Source organism: Oncorhynchus clarkii, chromosome 28 (assembly GCF_045791955.1).
Source record: "Oncorhynchus clarkii lewisi isolate Uvic-CL-2024 chromosome 28, UVic_Ocla_1.0, whole genome shotgun sequence".
NCBI classification, from domain to species: domain Eukaryota; kingdom Metazoa; phylum Chordata; class Actinopteri; order Salmoniformes; family Salmonidae; genus Oncorhynchus; species Oncorhynchus clarkii.
Genome location: NC_092174.1, coordinates 19,040,268 through 19,065,379, shown reverse-complemented (window position 1 = coordinate 19,065,379; position 25,112 = coordinate 19,040,268). Strand labels below are relative to the sequence as shown.

The 25,112-nt window shown below is 41.5% G+C and overlaps 2 protein-coding genes across 7 annotated transcripts in view; one reads left to right on the top strand and one right to left on the bottom strand.

The window, feature by feature from the left end:
* The window catches only part of LOC139387581 (high affinity 3',5'-cyclic-AMP phosphodiesterase 7A-like), a 48,750-nt gene extending 35,211 nt beyond the window's left edge, over window positions 1-13,539 (bottom strand). Inside the window, exon 1 of one of the 6 annotated variants that reach the window (XM_071133915.1) lies at window positions 12,599-13,539. In XM_071133915.1, coding sequence (XP_070990016.1) covers window positions 12,599-12,736 — 138 coding nt within the window. In that variant the 5' untranslated portion in view covers window positions 12,737-13,539. Of the gene's footprint in view, window positions 1-458; window positions 582-12,598 lie in introns of those variants that run through there. The other 5 variants (XM_071133913.1, XM_071133920.1, XM_071133914.1 and 2 more) reach the window with 5 other exon arrangements.
* A 5,543-nt stretch (window positions 13,540-19,082) lies between these two features.
* Window positions 19,083-24,794, top strand: LOC139387583 (dnaJ homolog subfamily C member 5-like). Its single transcript, XM_071133924.1, has 5 exons — window positions 19,083-19,188; window positions 19,327-19,451; window positions 22,794-23,007; window positions 23,164-23,335; window positions 24,335-24,794. The coding sequence occupies exons 2-5, from the start codon at window positions 19,345-19,347 to the stop codon at window positions 24,418-24,420; spliced, it is 579 nt and encodes a 192-aa protein (XP_070990025.1). The 5' UTR covers window positions 19,083-19,188; window positions 19,327-19,344; the 3' UTR covers window positions 24,421-24,794.
* Window positions 24,795-25,112: the final 318 nt, after the last annotated feature.

Sequence of the window (25,112 nt, the reverse complement as noted above, 5' to 3'; positions counted from 1 at the left end):
ATTTGGTAGAACTGATTTAAGTTTCCCTGCATTAAAGTCTTCGGCCACTAGGAGTGACGCCTCTGGGTGAGTGGTTTCCTGTTTGCTTATTTCCTTATACAGCTGACTGAGTGCGGTCTTAGTGCCAGCATGTGTCTGTGGTGGTAAATAACCAACCACGAAAAGTATAGCTGAAAACTGTCTAGGCAAGTAGTGTGGCCTGCAATTTATCCCAATATAATATACCCCCCCCCCCCCCCCTCGTCTTACCGGATAGTGCTGTTCCATCTTGCTGGTGCAGCGTATATCCCGGTAGCTGAATATCCATGTTGTCATTCAGCCACGATTCCGTGAAACATAGGATATTACAGTTTGATGTCCTGTTGGTAGGATATTCGTGATCGTACCTCGTCTAATTTATTGTCCAATGATTTCACGTTGGTGAGTAGTATTGACAGTAACGGCAGCTTTCCACTCACCTTCTCCAGATCCTGACCAGGCATCCAGCTCGTTGTCCTCTGTACCTGCATCGCTTCCTCTTGCAAATAACGGGGTTATCGGCCCTGTGGCGTGTTTGGAGAATGTCTTGTGCGTCCTCCTTGTTTTAGAAAAAAATCTTAGTCAAATCCGAGGTGAGTGATCCTGATATCCTGATATCCAGAAGCTCTTTTTTGCCGTAAGATACGGTTGCAGAAACATTATGTACAAAATAAGTTTTAAAAAATAACGCAAAAAAACCCACATAATAGCACAATTGGCTGGGCGCTGTAACACTGCTGCCGTTTCTTCCGGCTCCATTTTTCCTTCACATTATGGGGTATTGTTCACCTACTCTGCATCTCACAAAGACACGGTTGGAACCAAAAAATTTGGACTCAGACCAAAAGACAGATTTCCACCAGTCTAATGTCCATTGCCCATGTTTCTTGGCCCAAGCAAGTCTCTTCTTCTTATTGCTGTCTTTTAGTAGTGGTTTCTCTGTAGCAATTTGGCAGGTAGCCTAGTGGTTAGAGCTTTGGGCCAGTAACTGAAAGGTTGCTAGATCGAATCCCTGAGATGACAACATCTGTTGTTCTGCCCCTGAATAAGGCAGTTAACCCACTGTTAAGAATTTGTTCTTAACTGAATTGCCTGGTTAAATGTAAAGAAAATTTGACCACGAAGGCCTGATTCAAGCAGTCTCCTCTGAACAGTTTATGTTGAGATGTGTCTCTTACCTGAACTCTGTGAAGCATTTATGTGGGCTGCAATCTGAGGTGCCGTTAAATTGAATGAACTTATCCTCTGCAGCAGAGGTAACTCTGGGTCTTCCTTTCCTGTGGCGGTCCTCACAAGAGCCAGTTTCATCATAGCGCTTGATGGTTTTTGGGACAGCACTTGAAGAAACTGTCAAAGTTCTTGACATTTTCCAGATTGACTGACCTTCATGTCTTAAAGTAATGATGGATTGTCATTTCTCTTTGCTTATTTGAGCTGTTCTTGCCACAATATGAACTTGGTGTTTTACCAAATAATGCTATCTTCTATATACCACCCCTACCTTGTCACAACACAACTGATTGGCTCAAACGCATTAAGGAGGAAATAAATTCCACAAATTAACAAGGCACAAGGCACAATCAAGGCACAACTGCTAATTGAAATGCATTCCAGTGACTACCTCATGAAGCTGGTTGAGAAAACGCTAAGAATGTGCAAAGCTGTCAAAGGCAAATGGTGGCTACTTTGAAGAATGTTTAACACTTTTTTGGTTACTACATGATTCCATGTGTCATTTCATAATTGTGATGTCTACACTGTTATTCCACAATGTAGAAAATAGTAACAACATGGAATGAGTAGGTGTGTCCAAACTCTTGGACTGTAGATTTTTTTTCAAAATGTTCAATTCAGATGACTGATTGTCAGTCAGATCAGATGCCTTTGATGTGGTTCAACTATGGACACACAATCACACAGTCACAGGGACTTTGGCTGTCATGTTTAAACAGGCTCCCTAGTCCTACCCACATCGCTCACACAGCATCTTGACACCTCTTGACGTCACTGGCTCATTCAACAGCAGTCTCCTTATCTCCATCTGCATCATCCTGTATTATTCATAAGGTCTAAACATCTGAGCAAAGTTTAGTATGCACACACCTTAGACAGCCATATCTATTAACTACAAGCTAGTCTGATGAGTAGCCCGGCTGGCTACATGACTAGACAGCTAAAACAGATCATTCACTTCCCACAGCAGATGACACATTCTGGCGTGCTTCTGAAAAAATGCATAGCATCTGCGTCACTGAGCAACTCAGGAAATACCTGGACTGTAATCTTCATTATGCTGTAGCTGTACAGTAAGTCCATTGCAGCGAATGACTCAGGTGTTGGAGGTGCCTTGATATTTAAAATCTGAATTGTATCCATCAATCAAGCAGACAGAACAATCAGGTTTATTAGTCTGGGCTATTACTCTAGGGCAAGTAAACCTTGCATTGCTCAGGTTTATCCCATATCAGTTCTAGTGGGCTGGTTGACTACAGCGATGTAACTAATAAAGCTAAAAGAGGAGGAAAGTACAGGACAGATGAACTCTCCCTTAGCCTTTGTGTGGCCTGTCCCCAAAACACATGCGGTCTCTAAACTGTAAAAGAAACAAGAGCTAAAATTGTTCTAAGGTGCTTCACAAATTCAAAGTATCCCCGTGAATTGTGGCACTTCAGTGTGAAAAGCAGCGTGAGCATCTCCACATTCCTTCCAGTGTGTTACCTGTAGTAAATCCCACTTCAGAGGGTGTGTGTGTGTGTGTGTCTGCACTGAATGGGCCCTTCTCTTAATGGAACAGACCATGAGGTCTGGCTCATGGAGGGCCATAAAAGACAATCAGCAATATAGGGGAAAGGCAAACAGTCTGGACTGGAGCATTGTGAGGGGTTCATAAACTAATCACAGACCCTTACTGGCCTCTCACAGAACACAGAGTGATGCAGGGGAGTTGGAGGTGAAGTGTGACGTAAGGACCATCATGTCATATCTACCTCATGAATAGTTCCATTTGCAATCTTATTATGTAAACATATAACAATTTAACCTCACTTTGATCAAGTATGAATATGAAGAGAATATCTCTAATAACAGAAAACAACTTTACACAATGATGATGTCTTCAACTAAAATAATGAAACACCTCAGAAACTTTTAAAGGGATACTTCGGGATTTTTTTTTAGGCATAAGGGCAATGAAATGTACCAATATTTACGTATAGTTGCATATTTTCCTAAGCTTGGGTCCCAGGAAAACACAGAATTTCTCATTTGGGTCCCAGGCTGAAAAAGTTTAAGAACCCCTGGTCAAAGGTATTTGAAATACAAATGGTATAGAGAGAAATAGTGCTATAATTCCTATAATAACTACAACTTCTTAACTGGGATAATTGAATTATCATGTTAAAAAGAACCACTAGCATTCACATGTTCTCATGTTCTGAGCAAGGAGCTTTTGTTCATGGCAGATATTGCACTTTTACTTTCTTCTCCAACACTGTGTTTTTCCATTATTTAAACCAAATTGAACATGTTGTTTCATTATTTATTTGAGACTAAATTGATGTTATGTATTATATTAAGTTAAAATGAAAAAGTGTCCATTCAGTATTGTTGTAATTGTCATTATTACACACATACATATATATACACACACACACACACACACACACACACACACACACACACAGTGGGGCAAAAAAGTATTTAGTCAGCCACCAATTGTGCAAGTTCTCCCACTTAAAAAGATGAGGCCTGTAATTTTCATCATAGGTACACTTCAACTATGACAGACAAAATGAGAAAAAAATCCAGAAATTCACATTGTAGGATTTTTTATGAATTTATTTGCAAATTATGGTGGAAAATAAGTATTTGGTCACCTACAAACAAGCAAGATTTCTGGCTCTCACAGACCTGTAACTTCTTCTTTAAGAGGCTCCTCTGTCCTCCACTCGTTACCTGTATTAATGGCACCTGTTTGAACTTGTTATCAGTATAAAAAAGACACCTGTCCACAACCTCAAACAGTCACACTCCAAACTCCACTATGGCCAAGACCAAAGAGCTGTCAAAGGACACCAGAAACAAAATTGTAGACCTGCACCAGGCTGGGAAGACTGAATCTGCAATAGGTAAGTAGCTTGGTTTGAAGAAATCAACTGTGGGAGCAATTATTAGGAAATGGAAGACATACAAGACCGCTGATAATCTTCCTCGATCTGGGGCTCCATGCAAGATCTCACCCAGTGGGGTCAAAATGATCACAAGAACGGTGAGCAAAAATCCCAGAACCGCACGGGGGGGACCTAGTGAATGACCTGCAGAGAGCTGGGACCAAAGTAACAAAGCCTACCATCAGTAACAGACTACGCCGCCAGGGACTCAAATCCTGCAGTGCCAGACGTGTCCCCCTGCTTAAGCCAGTACATGTCCAGGCCCGTCTAAAGTTTGCTAGAAGATTGGGAGAATGTCATACGGTCAGATGAAACCAAAATATAACTTTTTGGTAAAAACTCAACTCGTCGTGTTTGGAGGACAAAGAATGCTGAGTTGCATCCAAAGAAAACCATACCTACTGTGAAGCATGGGGGTGGAAACATAATGCTTTGGGGCTGTTTTTCTGCAAAGGGACCAGGACGACTGATCCGTGTAAAGGAAAGAATGAATGGGGCCATGTATCGTGAGATTTTGAGTGAAAACCTCCTTCCATCAGCAAGGGCATTGAAGATGAAACTTGACTGGGTCTTTCAGCATGACAATGATCCCAAACACACCGCCCGGGCAACGAAGGAGTGGCTTCGTAAGACGCATTTCAAGGTCCTGGAGTGGCCTAGCTAGTCTCCAGATCTCAACCCCATAGAAAATCTTGAGGGAGTTGAAAGTCTGTGTTGCCCAGCAACAGCCCCAAAACATCACTGCTCTAGAGGAGATCTGCATGGAGGAATGGGCCAAAATACCAGCAACAGTGTGTGAAAACCTTGTGAAGACTTACAGAAAACATTTGACCTCTCATTGCCAACAAAGGGTATATCACAAAGTATTGAGATAAACTTTTGTTATTGACCAAATACAGTGCCTTGCGAAAGTATTCGGCCCCCTTGAACTTTGCGACCTTTTGCCACATTTCCCACTTGTTGTTGATTCTTCACAAAAAAATACAGTTTTATATCTTTATGTTTGAAGCCTGAAATGTGGCAAAAGGTCGCAAAGTTCAAGGGGGCCGAATACTTTCGCAAGGCACTGTATATATTATTTATTTTTATTATTATTTTTTTTTATTATTTTTTAAATCGATATCAACTTTTGGTCCTCCAATAATCGGTATCGGTGTTGAAAAATCATAAAATCGGTCGAACTCTATCATAAACCCTTTCAAATCGGTCACATGCACCAAATATTTTTTTGTATCTTTACAACCACCTTAAAATGGAACTGACAGCATTTTAGCAACACGGAATCTTATTCAAATATGTTCATATTCACCCCCAGAAAGAACATTACACTTTTTATATTTTCTGACAAGCAAGCACTTTGATACGGTCATTTTATTACATATACAGTGAGGGAAAAAAAGTTTTGGATCCCCTGCTGATTTTGTACATTTGCCCACTGACAAAGAAATGATCAGTCTATAATTTTAATGGTAGGTTTATTTGAACAGTGAGAGACAGAATAACAACAAAAACATCCAGAAAAACACATCAAAAATGTTATAAATTTATTAGCATTTTAATAAGGTAAATACGTATTTGATCACCTCTCAATCAGAAAGATTTCTGGCTCCCAGGTGTCTTTTATACAGGTAACGAGCTGAGATTAGGAGCACACTCTTAATTAAAGGGAGTGCTCCTAATCTCAGCTTGTTACCTGTCTAAAAGACACCTGTCCACAGAAGCAATCAATCAGATTCCAAACCCTCCACCATGGCCAAGACCAAAGAGTTCTCCAAGGATGTCAGGGACAAGATTGTAGACCTACACAAGGCTGGAATGGGCTACAAGACCATCGCCAAGCAGCTTGTTGAGAAGGTGACAACAGTTGGTGTGATTATTCGCAAATGGAAGAAACACAAAATAACTGTCAATCTCCCTCGGCCTGGGGCTCCATGCAAGATCTCACCTCGTGGAGTTGCAATGATCATGGGAACGTGAGGAATCAGCCCAGAACTACACAGGAGGACCTTGTCAATGATCTCAAGGCAGCTGCGACCATTGTCACCAAGAAAACAATTGGTAACACACTACGCCGTGAAGGACTGAAATCCTGCAGCGCCCGCAAGGTCCCCCTACTCAAGAAAGCACATATACATGCCCGTCTGAAGTTTGCCAATTAACATCTGAATGATTCAGAGGACAACTGGGTGAAAGTGTTGTGGTCAGATGAGACCAAAATGGAGCTCTTTGGCATTAACTCAATTCGCCGTGTTTGGAGGAGGAGGAATGCTGCCTATGACCCCAAGAACACCATCCCCACTGTCAAACATGGAGGTGGAAAGATTATGCTTTGGGGGTGTTTTTCTGCTAAGGGGACATGACAACTTCACCGCATCAAAGGGATGATGGATGGGGCCATGTACCGTCAAATATTGGGTGAGAACCTCCTTCCCTCAGCCAGGGCATTGAAATGGGTCGTGGATGGGTATTCCAGCATGATAATAACCCAAAACATCCAGCCAAGGCAACAAAAAGCAGTGGCTCAAGAAGAAGCACATTAAGGTCCTGGAGTAGCCTAGCCAGTCTCCAGACCTTAATCCCATAGAAAACCTAGCTGAAGGTTCGAGTTGCCAAACGTCAGCCTCGAAACCTTAATGACTTGGGGAAGATCTGCAAAGACGAGTGGGACAAAATCCCTCCTGAGATGTGTGCAAACCTGGTGGACAACTACAAGAAATGTCTGACCTCTGTGATTGCCAACAAGGGTTTTGCCACCAAGCACTAAGTCATGTTTTGCAGAGGGGTCATATACTTATTTCCCTCATTAAAATGCAAATGAATTTATAACATTTTTGATATGCGTTTTTCTGGATTTTTTCTCTCACTGTTCAAATAAACCTACCATTACATTTATAGACGGATCATTTCTTTGTCAGTGTGCAAACGTACAAAATCAGCAGGGGATCAAATACTTTTTTCCCCTCACTATACGTATACTAAGGCATTTGTGAAAATTATATAGCAATATAGAGTGGGAAAGCAATTAAGACACTGCAGTAAATAAAACTGAATAAAAACATGTCTCGTCCAGGACCGGAGTTTACGCAGACCTGTGCGCCATAGCCAGTCAGAGCTACAGTAGGCCTTTATACAAACAAGCCATTTGCCACACAGGCCTTCCATCATTCACTTTGAACTGGACTGTGTGTTTACAGGCAGTTGCAACAGCGCAACTTTAGATCATTAGAATGCATTCACTAAATGTCACAAAATACACCTGAATGGATTTCTGCAAATACCACGGGAGTCCCCTTACATTGGGGGAACTTTACAGTCCTATTGATCAAACAACTGAAAAGGTAGGCTCTCTCCCCCTCACTTATGCACATCAACAACATCATCAATAACTAATGCCAGCCAGAGCGAGATGTTCTAAAATCTAACGAAGGAACATAAGATAAACCCTCTCCAACTTTCAGCTAGTAGGCTGTCAATGCTGCACTGATAAGCAATGGGGAATTGTAGCCTACTCATCCTTCTGCAGCTTGCCTGCCAATGCACGCTTGTCCCAACCAAGTACCCAAGCTAACCGGCTAAAATTAGCTAGCTTGCTACTCACAGATACAATTGTGAGAACACCCCACTCTGACCATTTTACTCACCCTAACTGAGCTGGTTAGGCTGTTTACATGTTGTCCAGAGCATTCATTACTAACTAGAAAGTTTTTTTTGCCTGCCTTTGTTTACTGACACAGTCATATTCAGCAGGTGTTGCACGTTTGTAAATTCATCAGATATTCTGAGCTCTGGCACATTCAGACGAGAGTACTCTGAAATCAGAGTAGCTAGATAGCCAGAGTGAATTTGCGAAGGCAAGAGATATGCTAGCTAACTGGATAACAGTCATTCAGGTTCTTGCTAGCTAACCAAATGACACCTGCATCTCTAGCTGTGTATAGCCACCAAAAAAAACGATGAGGGGAAAAAGTCAAGTCACTCACCCACTTCAGATCAATGACCTTGCTAGTCTGAATGTATTGACATTCCCAGCTTTAGTGCAATTTCGTTCGTTTTTGTCAAAAATATTGAGTTATTGAAACAGTGCATCACAAATGGAGGCAGCAAACAATGTACCAGGCCAGCTGTGAGTTACAACCTGATGGCAATATTTTATGGACTAGCAAGAAATGTATTGGTGAATTATATGAATCATGCATTGAACTGCATCCATCTATTCTGCCCACAATGCCTTAGTGTAAGTCATGGAACGTTGAGTCAAATAGAACCTATTTTTAAAACCTCTTATAAAGTTGGTTTTGTAGCATAAACTTGGAATGTAATATAAGTCACTTGTTTCACATCTGCAAAGTAATTAAAGGGCTGTCATTTCCACTTTAAGTGTTATCCAATGTCCTTTATTATGGCTACTTAGATTGAGCAGTTTTTTAATAAAATAACAGCTTTGTGTATACTTTAAGGTTATGCTGTGGTTATTATGCCTTTTTCCTTTTTCTGTAGGTTTGTTTGTTAAAGTGTCAGCAGGCTTCTACTACAGTATATCTGCCATACAGATGCAGACAGATGTCATATGGGGCATAGAAACCTCCAGAGTACACCAGGCCATCCCAGTAGGCCAACCCAATATGTACCCCTTCTGCATGGATGGTTCAACACCAAGGAGTGGCAGTTACGGATGCTGATTCCAAATAAAGCTAAGGAAGCTGAACTAAATGACTATCGCCCTGTAGCACTCACTTCTGTCATCATGAATTGCTTTGAGAGACTAGTCAAGGATCATATCACCTCCACCCACTCCAATTTGCTTACCGCCCCAATAGGTCCACAGACGATACAATCGCCATCACACTGCCCTATCCCATCTGGACAAGAGGAATACCTATGTAAGAATGCTGTTCATTGACTACAGCTCAGCATTCAACACCATAGTACCCTCCAAACTCATCATTAAGCTTGAGACCCTGGGTCTCAACCCCACCCTGTGCAACTGGGTGCTGGACACCACCTGGGTCGCCCCCTACTCAATCATCAAGTTTACAGACGAAACTACAGTAGTATGCTTGATTACCAACAACGACAAGACAGCCTACAGGGAGGAGGTGAGGGCCCTCGGAGTGTGGTGTCGGGAAAATAACCTCTCACTCAATGTCAGCATAACAAAAGATATGATCGTGGACTTCAGGAAAAGGCAAAGGAAGCACCTCCCTATCCACATCAACAGGACAGCAGTGGAGAAGGTGGAAAGTTAGGTTCCTCGGTGTACATATCACCGACAAACTGAAATGATCCACACACACAGACAGTGTGGCGAAGAAGGCGCAACAGCGCCTCTTCAACCTCAGGAGGCTGAAAAAATGTGGCTTGTCACCAAAAACCCTCACTAACTTTTACAATTGAGAGCATCCTTTCGGGATGTATCACCGCCTGGTACGGCAACTGCACCACACACAACCGCAGGGCTCTCCAGAGGGTGGTGCGTTCTGCACAACACATCACCATGGGCAAACTACCTGCCGTCTAGGACACCTACAACACCTGATGTCACAGGAAGCCAAAAAAGATCCTCAAGGACAACAACCACCCGAGCCACTACCTGTTCTCCCCGCTTCCATCCAGAAGGCGAGGTCAGCACAGGTGCATCCAAGCTGGGACAGAGAGATAGAAGCTGTTTTTCAATCTAAAGGCCATCAGATAGTTAAACAGCCACAACTAGCATAGAGAGGTGGCTGCCTACCTACAGACTTGATATCAATGGCCACTTTAATAAATGGATCACTAGTCATTTTAATAATGCCACTTTAAGAATGTTTACATATCTTGCATGACTCATCTCATATGTGCAGTTGAAGTCAGAAGTTTACATACACCTTAGCCAACTACATTTAAACACAGTTTTTCACAATTCCTGACATTTAATCCTAGTACAAAATTACCTGTTTTAGGTCAGTTAGGATCACCACTTCATTTTAAGAATGTGAAATGTCAGAATAATAGCAGAGAGAATGATGTATTTCAGCTTTTATTTTTTTCCATCGCATTCCCAGTGGGTCAGAAGTTTACATACACTCAATTAGTATTTGGTAGCATTGCCTTTAAATTGTTTAACTTGGGTCAAATGTTTCAGGTAGACTTCCACAAGCTTCCCACAATAAGTTGGGTGAATTTTGGCCCATTCCTCCTGACAGAGCTGGTGTAACTGAGTCAGGTTTGTAGGCCTCCTTGCCCGCCACACTTTTTCAGTTCTGCCCACAAATTTTCTATAGGATTGAAGTCATGGCTTTGTGTTGGCCACTCCAATACCTTGACTTTGTTGTCCTTAAGCCATTTTGCCACAACCTTGGAAGTATGCTTGGGGTCATTGTCCATTTGGAAGATCAATTTGCGACCAAGCCTTACCTTCCTGATGGATGTCTTGAGATGTTGCTTCAATATATCTACATAATTTTCCTACCTCATGATACCATCTATTTTGTGAAGTGCACCAGTCCCTCCTGCAGCAAAGCACACCCACAACATGATGCTGCCACCACCGTGCTTCACAGTTGGGATGGTGTTCTTTGGCTTGCATGCCTCCCCCTTTATCCTCCAAACATAACGATGGTCATTATGGCCAAACAGTTCTATTTTTGTTTCATCAGACCAGAGGACATTTCCCCAAAAAGTACAATCTTGTCCCCATGTGCAGTTGCAAATCGTAGTCTGGCTTTTTTATGGCAGTTTTGGAGCAGTGGCTTCTTCCTTGCTGAGCGGCTTTTCAGGTTATGCCGATATAGGACTTGTTTTACTGTGGATATAGATACCTTTGTACCTGTTTCCTCCAGCATCTTCACAAGGTCCTTTGCTGCTGTTCTGGGATTGATTTGCACTTTTCGCACCAAAAGTACGTTCATCTCTAGGAGACAGAACGCGTCTCCTTCCTGAGCGGTATGATGGCCGAGTGGTCCCACTCTGTTTATACTTGCATACCATTGTTTGTACAGTTGAACGTGGTACCTTCAGGCATTTGGAAATTGCTCCCAAGGATGAACCAGACTTGTGGGGGTCTACAAACATTTTCTGAGGTCTTGGCTGATTTCTTTTGATTTTCGCATGATGTCAAGCAAAGAGGCACTGAGTTTGAAGGTAGGCCTTGAAATACATCCACAGGTACACCTCCAATTGACTCAAATGATGTCAATTAGCCTATCAGAAGCTTCTAAAGCCATGACATCATTTTCAGGAATTTTCAAGATGTTTAAAGGCACAGTCAACTTAGTGTATGTAAACTTCTGACCCACTGGAATTGTGAAACAGTGAATTATAAGTGAAATAATCTGTCTGTAAACAATTGTTGGAAAAATGACTAGTGTTATGCACAAAGAAGATGTCCTAACAGACTATCCAAAACTATAGCTTGTTAAGAAGAAATTCATGGAGTGGTTGAAAAACAAGTTGTAATGACTACAACCTAAGTGTATGTAAACTTCCGACTGCATATACTGTATCCTTCAGTATCTATTCTATTGTATATAGCCGCTGTCTATTGCATCTTAGCCGCACTGTCACTGCTCATCCATATCTTTTTATATTTATATATTCTTATCCCATTTCTTTACTAGATTGTGTGTATTAGGTTTCGTTGTGGAATTGTTAGATATTAGCTTTTGTTGTGAAGTTGTTAGATATTACGTTGTTAGATACTGCTTCACTGTTGGATCTAGAAGCATTTCGCTACACTCGCAATAACATCTGCTAACCATGTGTATTTGACCAATAAAATGTGATTTGGACTAATTAAAAAGTTTACTGTGCCATCTTTACAAGTAATCCAGAGCTGTTGGAGCCATACAGAAACACTTGTCAAAAACTGTCTTGAACGCATGGCATGAAAAACAAGGCCTCTACTGTGCAATGTTGTCAACAGTCCAGACCAGAGCACATGGAATATTGTGGTTCACTTTGGGACAGATGAGCTATGTTGGTTCACTTCAATAAGCTTCAATAGATCAAAACCTCTAAGCATTACAGATAAGGGGGGGGGGGGGGCTTAAAACATTAGTACAATAATATCACGATAATGTTTTCATTGGTCACATTATTAGGGATGAGGGTTTTGTCACACAGGTCAAGTCAGGCATCTCACTGATCTAAGAGACTATGATAAAGATTTATAAAGATGATAGATAAGTCCACTGTGAGCTTTCCTGTGGAAGGGTCAACTTGATGCAATAACAACTGTGATAACAATTAATTTGGTGGGCTACTAAAAATGTAAACAGGTAAAGGAATATGGCTACTTTGTTTCCATCAAAATATATACCTATACAAATATTTCCTGGCAGCAAGCACAACCCCAACCTTGACTTGATAGCTGAAAATGAAAGCATCTAATTGTTTTTGTTTATTCCCCAGATCGCTATTTCCCTTGCTCTTACCTTGGCCAGCTGTCTTGGGGCAGGTCCACCAAAAAAATAAGAATTGGAGCTGAAGCTAATGGCTCCCCTGCGGCTGAGAACATGTTTAGGAACCGGCCTGTCTAGAGGCAAAACCGGTAACTGATAACATACTTCCATTGAACAGTCAAAGCTCGGTCCAGCTCAAATTGCAATAAAAAAGCTACATAAAACTCATATAAAAAAATGCATTTAAGCTGCTGGCACAACTGAAAATGTGGTAATTCCAATAACAGTTCCACTTCCCTTTATTTGTGTCGAATAGAGTTATTGAGTGTAGAAGAAATGGGTTGTTCACTTTTTTTGATGCATCAAACTTGCACGTCACGTTGTCGATAGCAATCCAACTGCTCTAATATTGTGTTCCAATATCCATATTTTATCCATTTGGATTTTTCCCCATTATTCCCCTACTGAACTCAAATCCGGGCCTGAAAACGGAAAGGCCTCTTTCTTTTTGGTATCTCTGTAATAAATTGCTTCCTCATATTTAACAATATATCCTTGTTTAATGGGGACTGTGCACGCCAAAGCAATCAAAAACAAACGATGAAAACCTAGACGGAAAAAATATTCCGAAAATAAGAGCCGTCATCTACAATGTTATATAAAAAGGAAATGTACAACTAAATGTGTATTTATTCTGTCCCTGCTTGAAGTGGTGGTGGTAGAGAAAGTATTCCGCATGCATTCAGTCCATTTTCACCGCGTTGCTGGCATAGATTACCGTAGCGCACAGACTGTCCATGTAGCATCACGGGGTTAATATGGGTTCTTCATGACCGTACACTCCGAAAAAAATAATTTACCATGGGTCCAATAATTAACAGTAACAACAAAGGCTTCAACGCCACCGGAGTCCGTGTATTTCCTTTCGCTGACTCTACCCTCTTCCCAAACATAAATTCCCACCAGGGGTAGGTGGAGCTGTCGACTATCTGATGCGCCCTGTCTGAAACATCCAATTGTATTTATCTATGGAATGTTACCCTCTTTGTGATTGGATGAAGAGGAACTGTTCATATAATACATATAAATCTATTGGCAGCATGGAAAGCGCAGCGCTCTCTCGTCCCATTTTGTCACTGTAGTACAGTGGTTCCCAACCAGGGGTACTAGGACCCCGTGTTTGATTGAGTAGGTCTTGTTTGTTTAATTTCTATCACAGATTATCCTATCCCCAGATGACCCTGTCACAGATATAATGTATTTATACGCTACATTGGTTTTCTTATATTAAAATACCAATTGTACAGTCTAAACTATTTATTTATTTAACCTTTATTTAACAAGGCAGGTCAGTTAAGAACAAATTCTTATTTACAATGACTGCCTACCCTGGCCAAACCCTAACCCGGGCGACGCAGGGCCAATTGTGCACAGCCCTAAACTACAAGTAACAATGTTAGTGGATTATTGCAGAGATAACTGCTGAATCAATGGAGAACAGAATGTAAATGTGGCTTATTTTGTCATGATATGTGTAAACCTACTTTGAAAGAAATCTAAGTCAGTTATATGTTAGTCTGGACACATTTTAGTTGAAAACTATTGTTTTTACTTGATGTGTGTCTTTATTGCATTGTTGTTCTACATTGTTCAGATTCTAAAGGAAGTCTAGAGGACAGCCTAGATGAAGTAGGGGTGAGGAGTATAGGAAAACCTTCTTAAAGGGGCAATGCACAGATGAATCAATAACAAAGCAGACACCCCACCTCTGTTTTGGTAAAAAGCTGAGGGATGAGCCTGGAGAAATGTAACCATTCTTAAATTCATAGACAGAGCAATTGATGCAAGGACTGACCATCCAATATATCAAAATTATAATTTTAAATGTGTTGAGGCTATACAGGGTTTGTTTACATTTACATTGTTTACAAACATTGGAGTAAAACAAGCTTATATTTAGGGTTCTGATGGTGTACGTCAGTTGAACTAAGCTCATGAGTCATTTATAAGTTATATTCTTCAAGAATCCCGAGTGGCGCAGCGGTCTATGGCACTGCATCTCAGTGCTAGAGGCGTCACTACAGACCCTGGTTACAGTGCCTAGCGAAAGTATTCGGCCCCCTTGAACTTTGCGAACTTTTGCCACATTTCAGGCTTCAAACATAAAGATATTAAACTGTATTTTTTTGTGAAGAATCAACAACAAGTGGGACACAATCATGAAGTGGAACGACATTTATTGGATATTTCAAACTTTTTTAACAAATCAAAAACTGAAAAATTGGGCGTGCAAAATTATTCAGCCCCTTTACTTTCAGTGCAGCAAACTCTCTCCAGAAGTTCAATGAGGATCTCTGAATGATCCAATGTTGACCTAAATGACTAATGATGATAAATACAATCCACCTGTGTGTAATCAAGTCTCCGTATAAATGGACCTGCACTGTGATAGTCTCAGAGGTCCGTCAAAAGCGCAGAGAGCATCATGAAGAACAAGGAACACACCAGGCAGGTCCGAGATACTGTTGTGAAGAAGTTTAAAGTCGGATTTGGATACAAAAAGATTTCCCAAGCTTTAAACATCCCAAGGAGCACTGTGCAAGCGATAATATTGAAATGGAAGGAGTATCAGACCACTGCAAATCTACCAAGACCTGGCCGTCCCTCTAAACTTTCAGCTCATACAAGGAGAAGACTGATCAGAGATGCAGCCAAGAGGACCATGATCACTCTGGATGAACTGCAGAGATCTACAGCTGAGGTGGGAGACTCTGTCCATAGGACAACAATCAGTCGTATATTGCACAAATCTGGCCTTTATGGAAGAGTGGCAAGAAGAAAGCAATTTCTTAAAGATATCCATAAAAAGTGTTGGTTAAAGTTTGCCACAAGCCACCTGGGAGACACACCAAACATGTGGAAGAAGATGCTCTGGTCAGATGAAACCAAAATTGAACTTTTTGGCAACAATGCAAAACGTTATGTTTGGCGTAAAAGCAACACAGCTGAACACACCATCCCCACTGTCAAACATGGTGGTGGCAGCATCATGGTTTGGGCCTGCTTTTCTTCAGCAGGGACAGGGAAGATGGTTAAAATTGATGGGAAGATGGATGGAGCCAAATACAGGACCATTCTGGAAGAAAACCTGATGGAGTCTGCAAAAGACCTGAGACTGGGACGGAGATTTGTCTTCCAACAAGACAATGATCCAAAACATAAAGCAAAATCTACAATGGAATGGTTCAAAAATAAACATATCCAGGTGTTAGAATGGCCAAGTCAAAGTCCAGACCTGAATCCAATCGAGAATCTGTGGAAAGAACTGAAAACTGCTGTTCACAAATGCTCTCCATCCAACCTCACTGAGCTCGAGCTGTTTTGCAAGGAGGAATGGGAAAAAATGTCAGTCTCTCGATGTGCAAAACTGATAGAGACATACCCCGAGCGACTTACAGCTTTAATCGCAGCAAAAGGTGGCGCTACAAAGTATTAATTTAAGGGGGCTGAATAATTTTGCACGTCCAATTTTTCAGTTTTTGATTTGTTAAAAAGTTTGAAATATCCAATAAATGTCGTTCCACTTCATGATTGTGTCCCACTTGTTGTTGATTCTTCACAAAAAAATACAGTTTTATATCTTTATGTTTGAAGCCTGAAATGTGGCAAAAGGTCGCAAAGTTCAAGGGGGCAGAATACTTTCGCAAGGCACTGTAGATTCCAGGCTGTATCACAACCGGCCGTGATTGAGAGTTCCATAGGGCACAATTGGCCCAGCATCGTCCAGGTTTGGCCGGGGTAGGCCGTCGTTGTAAATAAGAATTTGTCCTTAACTGACTTGCCTGGACAAATAAAGGTTAAATAAATAAACAAAAAAATGAATGAGTATATATAATTAATTCATAAATCCAGACATGGATGTGGCATCTGCAGATAGGCCCTTTAAACAAATATGTAATTTGCAGAGAGTAATTTGACTAAAGCCCTTAACACAGGAAACATGCCAGACAGAACATTAAACACGTTGTCCCCTTCCTAAATGGCACCCTATCCCCTATATAGTGTACTACTTCTGACCCCTGGATTTGAAGAGAGAGAAAAAGCCTCATCAAACCATGAGCTCATGATAGGATAGGGGAGGTATTATTTGGTAAAATAACGTTGTGCTAGTGTATGTGTGTGTGTGCGTGCCTGCCTGCGAGCGAGAGAGAGTGTTCCAGTCCAAAAGTAGGTCATGCATGGGAGCTCCAGGCCAGCAAAGGCAAGCTATTGGACAAGGATTTACATCTGCAGCCTAACTAAGTTACAGTGCTGATGCTGCAACATGAACTCACCGCATACAGTACAGACCTTATGGCAGCTAGCTTGTATCAAGACAGATAGAGGAATCAAAGAGAAAAATAACACCGACCTTGTAGGTACTCCATTGCACAAGCAAAATGTTGTTTCACATTTTTTAAGGATTCTTTTAAATGGATGTAAGATGTGTTTACACTAATACACTTTTCTACGTCATTTCATGTTCTCTGTGATTGTAGCTGAAGCTTTACTACACCTATTATTCCAACGGCCAAGTAAAAGGGTATTCATTTCACTTAATGACTTCCCCAATGCAGTGTTTTCACCACAGACTAGTCCCAGCGTAGACATGCTTTTTGTCAGCGGGACCCCTGAGGAGCCAGCCAGGAAGCCACTAATACAGCACAGGTGAGTCTTCCATCAGGGTGTTTCCCAGGAGGCCTACACTCGTCTGTCTGTCTGTCTGTCTGTCTGTCTGTCTGTACGTGTGTGCGCGTACTGAATGCTCAGTCACCACCATCACATGCCACAGGAAGGAGTCCAAATAATAATTATGGCTCAGAGATTAGCAGAGGTGACCTCTAATCAGAATCAATGACAGGGTTTTATTTCTCCCAAAGGAAACTTTGTCAGAGGACAGTTGGTAAAACAGGAAGGACTAACTATTCACTCCTCCTGCCATATGTTCACTTTATCAGCCATATGCCTTGTGTTCTCAAATTTGATACTTTATGTCAAATCAAATTGAAACACATTTTATTTGTCACATGCGCCGAACACCGCGAAATGCTTACTTACAAGCCCTTAACCAACAATGCAGTTTTAATACAAATAAGAGTTAAGAAAAAAATGTACAAAATAAACTAAAGTAAATAAGTTACACAATAAAATAACAATAACAACAACTGGGGTACCAGGACTAAGTCAATGTGTGGGGGTACTGGTTAGTCCAGGTAATTGAGGTAATATGTACATGTAGGTAGGGGTAAAGTGACTATGCATAGATCATTAACAGAGAGTAGCAGCAGTGTCACAGCAAATAGTCTGGGTAGCTATTTGATTAATTGTTCAGCAGTCTTATGGTTTTGGGGTAGGAGCTGTTAAGCTGTAACTGGCATTACATTATATGTACAACGTTATATGGCATTACAATGACATTTTTCTTCAGTGCCTCCAGACTGCAGTACTGTAACAGTACACAAAACATTCCTGTGAGTTTGTCACCACCCTGCGATGAAAATATGCTATTACATAAATCAGTGACAGTAAGCTACAACAAACCTTTGCAAACTGGAAAAAGTAGTATTCACAACTATCCTCCCCTGCCCATTTCCATTAACTACTTACTATATGTGGCACTATTTCCTATGAAATTGTGAATGTAGGCCCTACTTTAAAATAATTTCATTTTGAACAGAAATCACAATATTTTTCCTCAATGAGAGTTACTGTCACGGCTGGCTGAAGGACTGGACCAAGGTGCAGCATGGTAAGCGTACATTCTCTCTTTATTAAAAATGACGCCGACAAAACAAAGAACAAAACAAACCGTGAAGCTTTGGGCTATGTGCCCTGAACAAAGACAAAGTTAACTTCCCACAAACAGGTGGGGGAAAAGGGTACCTAGGTATGGTTCTCAATCATAGAAAAAAGGACATAGAATGCCCACCCTAGTCACACCCTGGCCGAACCAAAATAGAGAATAAAAAGCCTCTCTATGGCCAGGGCGTGACAGTTACAAATGTGTTCACTACATCATAAATAATCATTGTACACATAATCACTTGATGGTGTGATCTAGGTCAAAACACCTGTTCAACTTGAGATGATAACTTGAAAGGTAAACCTGTCATGTGAACTTCATGTCAACATAAACCTATTGTTTTATCAACCAGATACAGAAACCATGAAGTCCTCTCTCCCTATTGATTCTCAACCCCCAGTCCCTAGTCATAGTGATTCTAAAGAAGAGCCCTCTCCAGCATCTTGCCCTCTGTTTTCTCAGACACCTACCCAGGAGTTGTCATGCCTACATTCAGTCACACAATTCAAGCAGCAGACTGTGTTGGCTGAAACCTGATCAAGGCTACACAGGAGTGTATAGCAGGCCCATTGGTGGCCTGTGAAACTCAAGCCCGCTAGTTTCTGAAGGTTTTATTTCACTGCGTCTCAGGTTTAGTCTCACAAACAGTAGCTAGCAGTCCACTGCAACTCCATCATTACCATACACCTCACCAGGTAGACAGAGGACTTTAACTGAGGACTATAATACTGTAAAGAAGTAAGATGGCTACTGCAGCATAATATTAGAACAAGGAAGCCAGGTATCTATTTTGGACCTTTGGATGATAATTTCTTGATTGTGCATTTATTTGCTGTCAAGTAAGAGTTACATTGATTGACTGAGTGTATTTTTTTAAATAGTTGTATTGGTTTGAATCTAATTGACCCTCTTTCTCCAGCAGGTAAATGGTTGTAGGATGTCTGAACCAAGGCAGCGCTCTCTGTCCACCTCGGGAGAGTCTCTGTATCAAGTTCTGGGGCTAGAGAAAGGCTGTAACCAAGATGACATCAAGAAGTCCTACAGGTGGGAATTGACAACAAAGGCACCAGCAGTTCACATTGATCAATCTATCTATCTATCTATCTATCTATCTATCTATCTATCTATCTATCTATCTATCACATCTACACTGACTGTACAAAGCATTAATTAAGAATAAAATAAAATAACATTTGTCACATGCGTCAAATACAATAGGTGTAGACCTTAAAATGAAATGCTTACTTACAAGCCTTTAACCAACAATGAAGAAAATATTTACTAAATAAACAAATGTAAAGAATAAAATAAAAAGTAACACAATAAAATAACAATAACGGGGCTATATACAGGGGGTACCGGTACCGAGTCATTGTGCGGGGTTACAGGTTAGTCAAGGTAATTTGTACATGTAGGTACGGGTAAAGTGACTATGGGGGTTAGGGTAATTAAATAGTCTAGGTGGCCATTTGATTCATTGTTCAGCGGTCTTATGGCTCGGGGGGAAAAGCTGTTAAGGAACCTTTTGGACCTAGAATTGGCGCTCCGGTACCACTTGCCGTGCGATAGCAGAAAGAACAGTCTATGACTAGGGTGGCTGTAGTCTTTGACAATTTAATGAGCCTTCCTCTGACACTGCCTAGTATATAGGTCCTAGATGGCAGGAAGATTGGCCCCAGCGATGTACTGGGCCGTACTTACTACCCTGGGTAGCGCCTTATAGTCGGATGCCGAGCAGTTGCCATACCAGGTGGTGATGCAACCGGTCAGAATGCTCTCGATCGTGCAGCTGTAGAACTTTTTGAGGATCTGGGGACCCATGCCAAATCTTTTTAGTCTCCTTAGGGGGAAAAGGTGTTGTTGTGCCGTCTTTACGACTGTCTTGGTGTGTTTGGACCATGATAGTTTGTTGGTGATGTGGACGCCAAGGAACTTGAAACTCTCGACCCAATCCACTACAGCCCCGTCGATGTGAATGGGGACATGTTCGGCCCTCTTTTTCCTGTAGTCCACAATCACTATCTATCACATCTATATCTATCACTATGACATCGACACTCAGTTGCCAGTGTATTAGGTACACCACCCTGTTCACGAAAATGGTTAGCTTCTACAGACAGTGAGTCACATGGCTGAGGCTTGCTATACAAAGCAGGCAGACAAGCATTCAGTTTCTGTAAGATTGAACATTCAAATGGGCAAGATGAGTGACCTAAGTGACTTTGAGCATGGTATGATCATCGGTGCCAGGCGTGCTGCTTCCATTATCTCAGAAACGTCCTGCCTCCTGGGCTTTTCTCGCACGACAGTGTCTAGGGTTTACAGAGAATGGTGCGACAAACAAAAAACATCCAGTCAGCGGCAGTCCTGTTTGGCGAATACAACTTGGTGATGAGAGCTCGAAGAAGAATGGCAAGAATCGTGCAAGATAACAAGCAGGCCACAAACAGGCAAATAACAGCGCAATACAACAGTGGTGTGCAGAACAGCATCTCGAAGCGCACAACTTACCGGTCCTTGTCGAAGATGGCCTACTGCAGCAGACGAACACACTGGGATCCACTCCTATCAGATGAAAACAAGAAGAGGTGGCTCCAGTGGGCACGCGGTCACCAACACTGGAGAATTGAGGAGTGGAAAAACATTGCCTGGTCTGACGAATCCCATTTCCTGTTGCGTCAAGCTGATGGCAGAGTCAGGATTTGGCATAAACTGCATAAGTCCATGGCCCCATCCTGCCTGATGTCAACGGTACAGGCTGGTGGCGGTGATGTAATGGTGTGGTTCATGTATTCCTGGCACACGTTAGGTCCCTTGATACCAATTGAGAAATGTTTCCAACCCCCAAAGAATTCAGGATGTTCTGGAGGCAAAGGGGGGTCCAACCTAGGGTGTACCCAATAAACTATCACATCTACACTGAGTATTAAGAACATCTGCTCTTTCCATGACAGACTGACCAGGTGAATCCAGGTGAAATCTATGATCCCTTATTGATGTCACTTGTTAAATCCTCTTCAATCAATGTAGATTAAGAGGAGGAGACAGATTAAAGAATGATTTTTAAGCCCTGAGACAATATACATGGATTGTGTGAATGTGCATAGACAAAAATATGTAAGCACCATTGAATAGATTTTGGGAGTAGGTGCCAGGTGCACCGGTTTGTGACAATAACTGCAATGCTGCTGGGTTTTTCACGCTCAACAGTTTCCCGTGTGTATCAAGAATGGTCCACCACCCAAAGGGCATCCAGCCAACTTGACACAACAGTGTTCACACACACACACACACACACACACACACACACACACACACACACACACACATACACACACACTCATTGGAGTCAACATGGGCCAGCTTCCCTGTGGAATGCTGTCGACACCTTGTAAAGTCCATGCCCCGACGAATTGAGGCTGTTCTTAGGGCAAAAGGGGGGTTGCAACTGAATATTAGGAAGGTGTTCGTAATGTTTTGTACTCTCAGTTTATAGGTATCATATACTGTATTCCACATGAGATGTTGGGAAGAAATTATGTTATACTGTAGACACTCGTACCAGGAAGAATCACATTTTCCATTGCAGTGCTAGGAATATGGAACCAAATACTACACTTTTAACTAAATGTAGTACACTAAGTGAATTTGTTCAAATACTTATGACAACTTCAAATTGGGTTCTAGATACATAAAGTTCTTCCATTTCTAAACAGTAAACAGATATGTATGAACATACCCTCAAATAAAAGGTGACATTCTGTGATGTCGCTTCATAAAAAACATTTGATCTCAAATCCAAAATGCTGGAGTATAGAGCCAAATTAAAAGTTTTATCTTCACTGTCCAAATAAATACATAGGGGAGTGTATGTGTTATGCCCCTATGACCTATTTTGTTGGAATTGGTACCTGACATGATATTATTAAATGCAGACACGAATAACCCCTAATGATATTCATGTTTTACATTCTCTGAACTGTATTCATTCAGTATCTTGAATGAATTAGCCATTTTTATGAACATCACTATCTTTGAAGTAGTTTATAATACAAAAAACATCCATTTTAGGAGTATGTTCGCTCAACTCATCAGACACCACATCTCCTCTCTGTTGTCTTCTGCCAGACACTAGATGGGGCAGTGGACTTAGCTCCAGCAGAGCTGATCAAATGATACATTAACTAACCTATACAAACAAGGGTGTGTCTAGATATGTCAATGAAATACCAGCCAACAGACAATACAACCTTTATCTTTGCACATTATCTCTCATCCAGTTTCTGAAACCACAAGCGAGAGGTTCACCAAGTTCTGCTGTCCATTTTCTACCCTCATTTGTGATATTATTGTGTGTTTATTGATTTACTTTTGAACGCCGTTCAGAAAATTAGCTCTGAGATACCACCCGGACAAGAACCCTGACAACCCAGAGACGGCAGAGAAATTCAAGGAGCTCAATAGCGCGAATTCCATTCTGTCAGACATCACAAAGAGAAACATCTATGACAGCTACGGCTCCCTTGGCCTTTACGTGGCCCAGCAGTTTGGAGAGGAGAATGTCAACACTTACTTCATGCTCTCTACATGGTGGGCTAAGGTGAGCCGTCACAATCATACAGAGTCCCTGGATGATTTGCTGTGAGTCCCTGCATGTGTGTGTGTGGTTGTCTGTGTGTACATCTGTGTGTGCATTAGTTGATGATTGCATGTTGGTTTCTTTGTGTTGTGTTAACCTATATCTATCTCCTGTCAGGGTCTCTTTGCCCTGTGTGGCGTGATAACGGGGTGCTACTGCTGCTTCTGCCTGTGCTGCTGCTGTAACTGCTGCTGTGGGAAGCTGAAGCCCATGCCTCCTGGAGAGGGAACAGACAGCTATGTCTCCCCTGAAGACCTGGAGGAGGAGATCCAATACGACATGGAGACTGGTGAGGGGACACACTCAGTGAGGGCACACACACACACATGCACACACACACGCACACACACACACACACACACACACACACACACACACACACACACACACACACACACACACACACACACACACACACACACACATACACACACCCATAAGCATACACACACACACACACACACACACACACACACACACACACACACAAGCATTTCACACTTGAGGAGGGCAAGGGGCAAAGGGAACAACAACTCATATAGTTAAAGTGTACGGCTTGCAAGCACCAGTAGACAGATGGTCCCGTTACACCACTAACACACTTCACAAGAAGGAACTGATGACCAATGCCCACATGGTAAGGTGAGCTTACTTTACACCATCATGGAGGGAAGTGAAAGTTCATGACTACCGCCCACATACAAAACAATGTATGACCAGACTTAAGAAACTCATAGCTACCCTTGCCGCTACAATTTCAACAGCACCATATTCATATAACATCCATTTAGGTACAGCTGATAGAGAAACAAATCTCTGTTTATAAATTACAATTCTCACTGTGAATGTTAGTTCATTACATGTTCAAAAATGTATGGGAAGCAGTGTAGCCAGATAAATAGCTAATTGTTTTTGGACAACTCATCAATTATGGGAAGTTAAGGAGTAATTATGTACAATGTGTAAATGTCTCCCCGCAGTTTCAACAACAAGTAGATGTGCTAGATTTGTGTTGATGCGATACATCCTTCTTGTGCCAGTCAAAACCATTTCCTATAACCTCTTAGAAAAATAATAGATGAACAAATAATTTCTAAACATACCTTTACATCTTCTGCAAACAACAAACAAACTAAAACATACCGTTAAATAGCCAAGTTTAACATCAATGTGTCCCTGAACAGAATGAGAGAAAATACCACAATAAGAATGACAAATGTATCTATGCTGATCATCTGATATTGTAGAGATGTTCTGTGTCATTATTCACACTGTTGTTTAACCCTAGATGTGGACACTCCGGTTGTGCACCAGCCAACTAATGCCAGTGAGAAGACACAGTTGATTGGGGATGGGCATCGAAGCTACACCTGAACCTGGATGTCTATAAACAGTAGCGGCACTAGACTACATAAACACTACACAGCCTATTTCTATGTCAATGGCTGTTCCCACACTCAAACCCAACTGCATTGTCTGAAAATCAGTGCTTTTGGTTGTCTTTATTCACTTTTCTTGATTTCAGTTTTGGGGTTTTCATTGGATGTAGTTGATGTCATTGTTCCCCTGCAAAACCAATCCATCATCTCCCATTCACTGAACTAAACACTCTGGAGGGCATTGGTTTTACTTGTCACCTACAGTAGACTGCAGACAGCTCAGTGTGGAAAGATTACGTGTATGTATAAAATACAACTAATGTATTTTGTCAAAATTAAATGTATGATTTTATCTATCTATACAGTCAACATGAAATGGTATTGGATTATTTTGGTATGAGTGTGGTATATATTTGTTTTAAGTCTTCATCCTGAGGAAAGGTTCTGAGTCAATGTGGGACTGCGGCATTACTTACAGTGTCAGCGTAGTGTAATTCCTTAATTTGTTCCGCAATAGATCATGTTTGTCATTGGGAGGTGGACTGGAGTCTTTTAACATTTTGTAGATGTAGGCTAACTTGCATGTTTTCTACAAAAGCATTCTTGCATTATAGTGCAATTTTTTGAGATTGACAACTCTAAACATAAAATGAAGTCCGCTAATCAACAGTCAAAGCAGGGACTTGC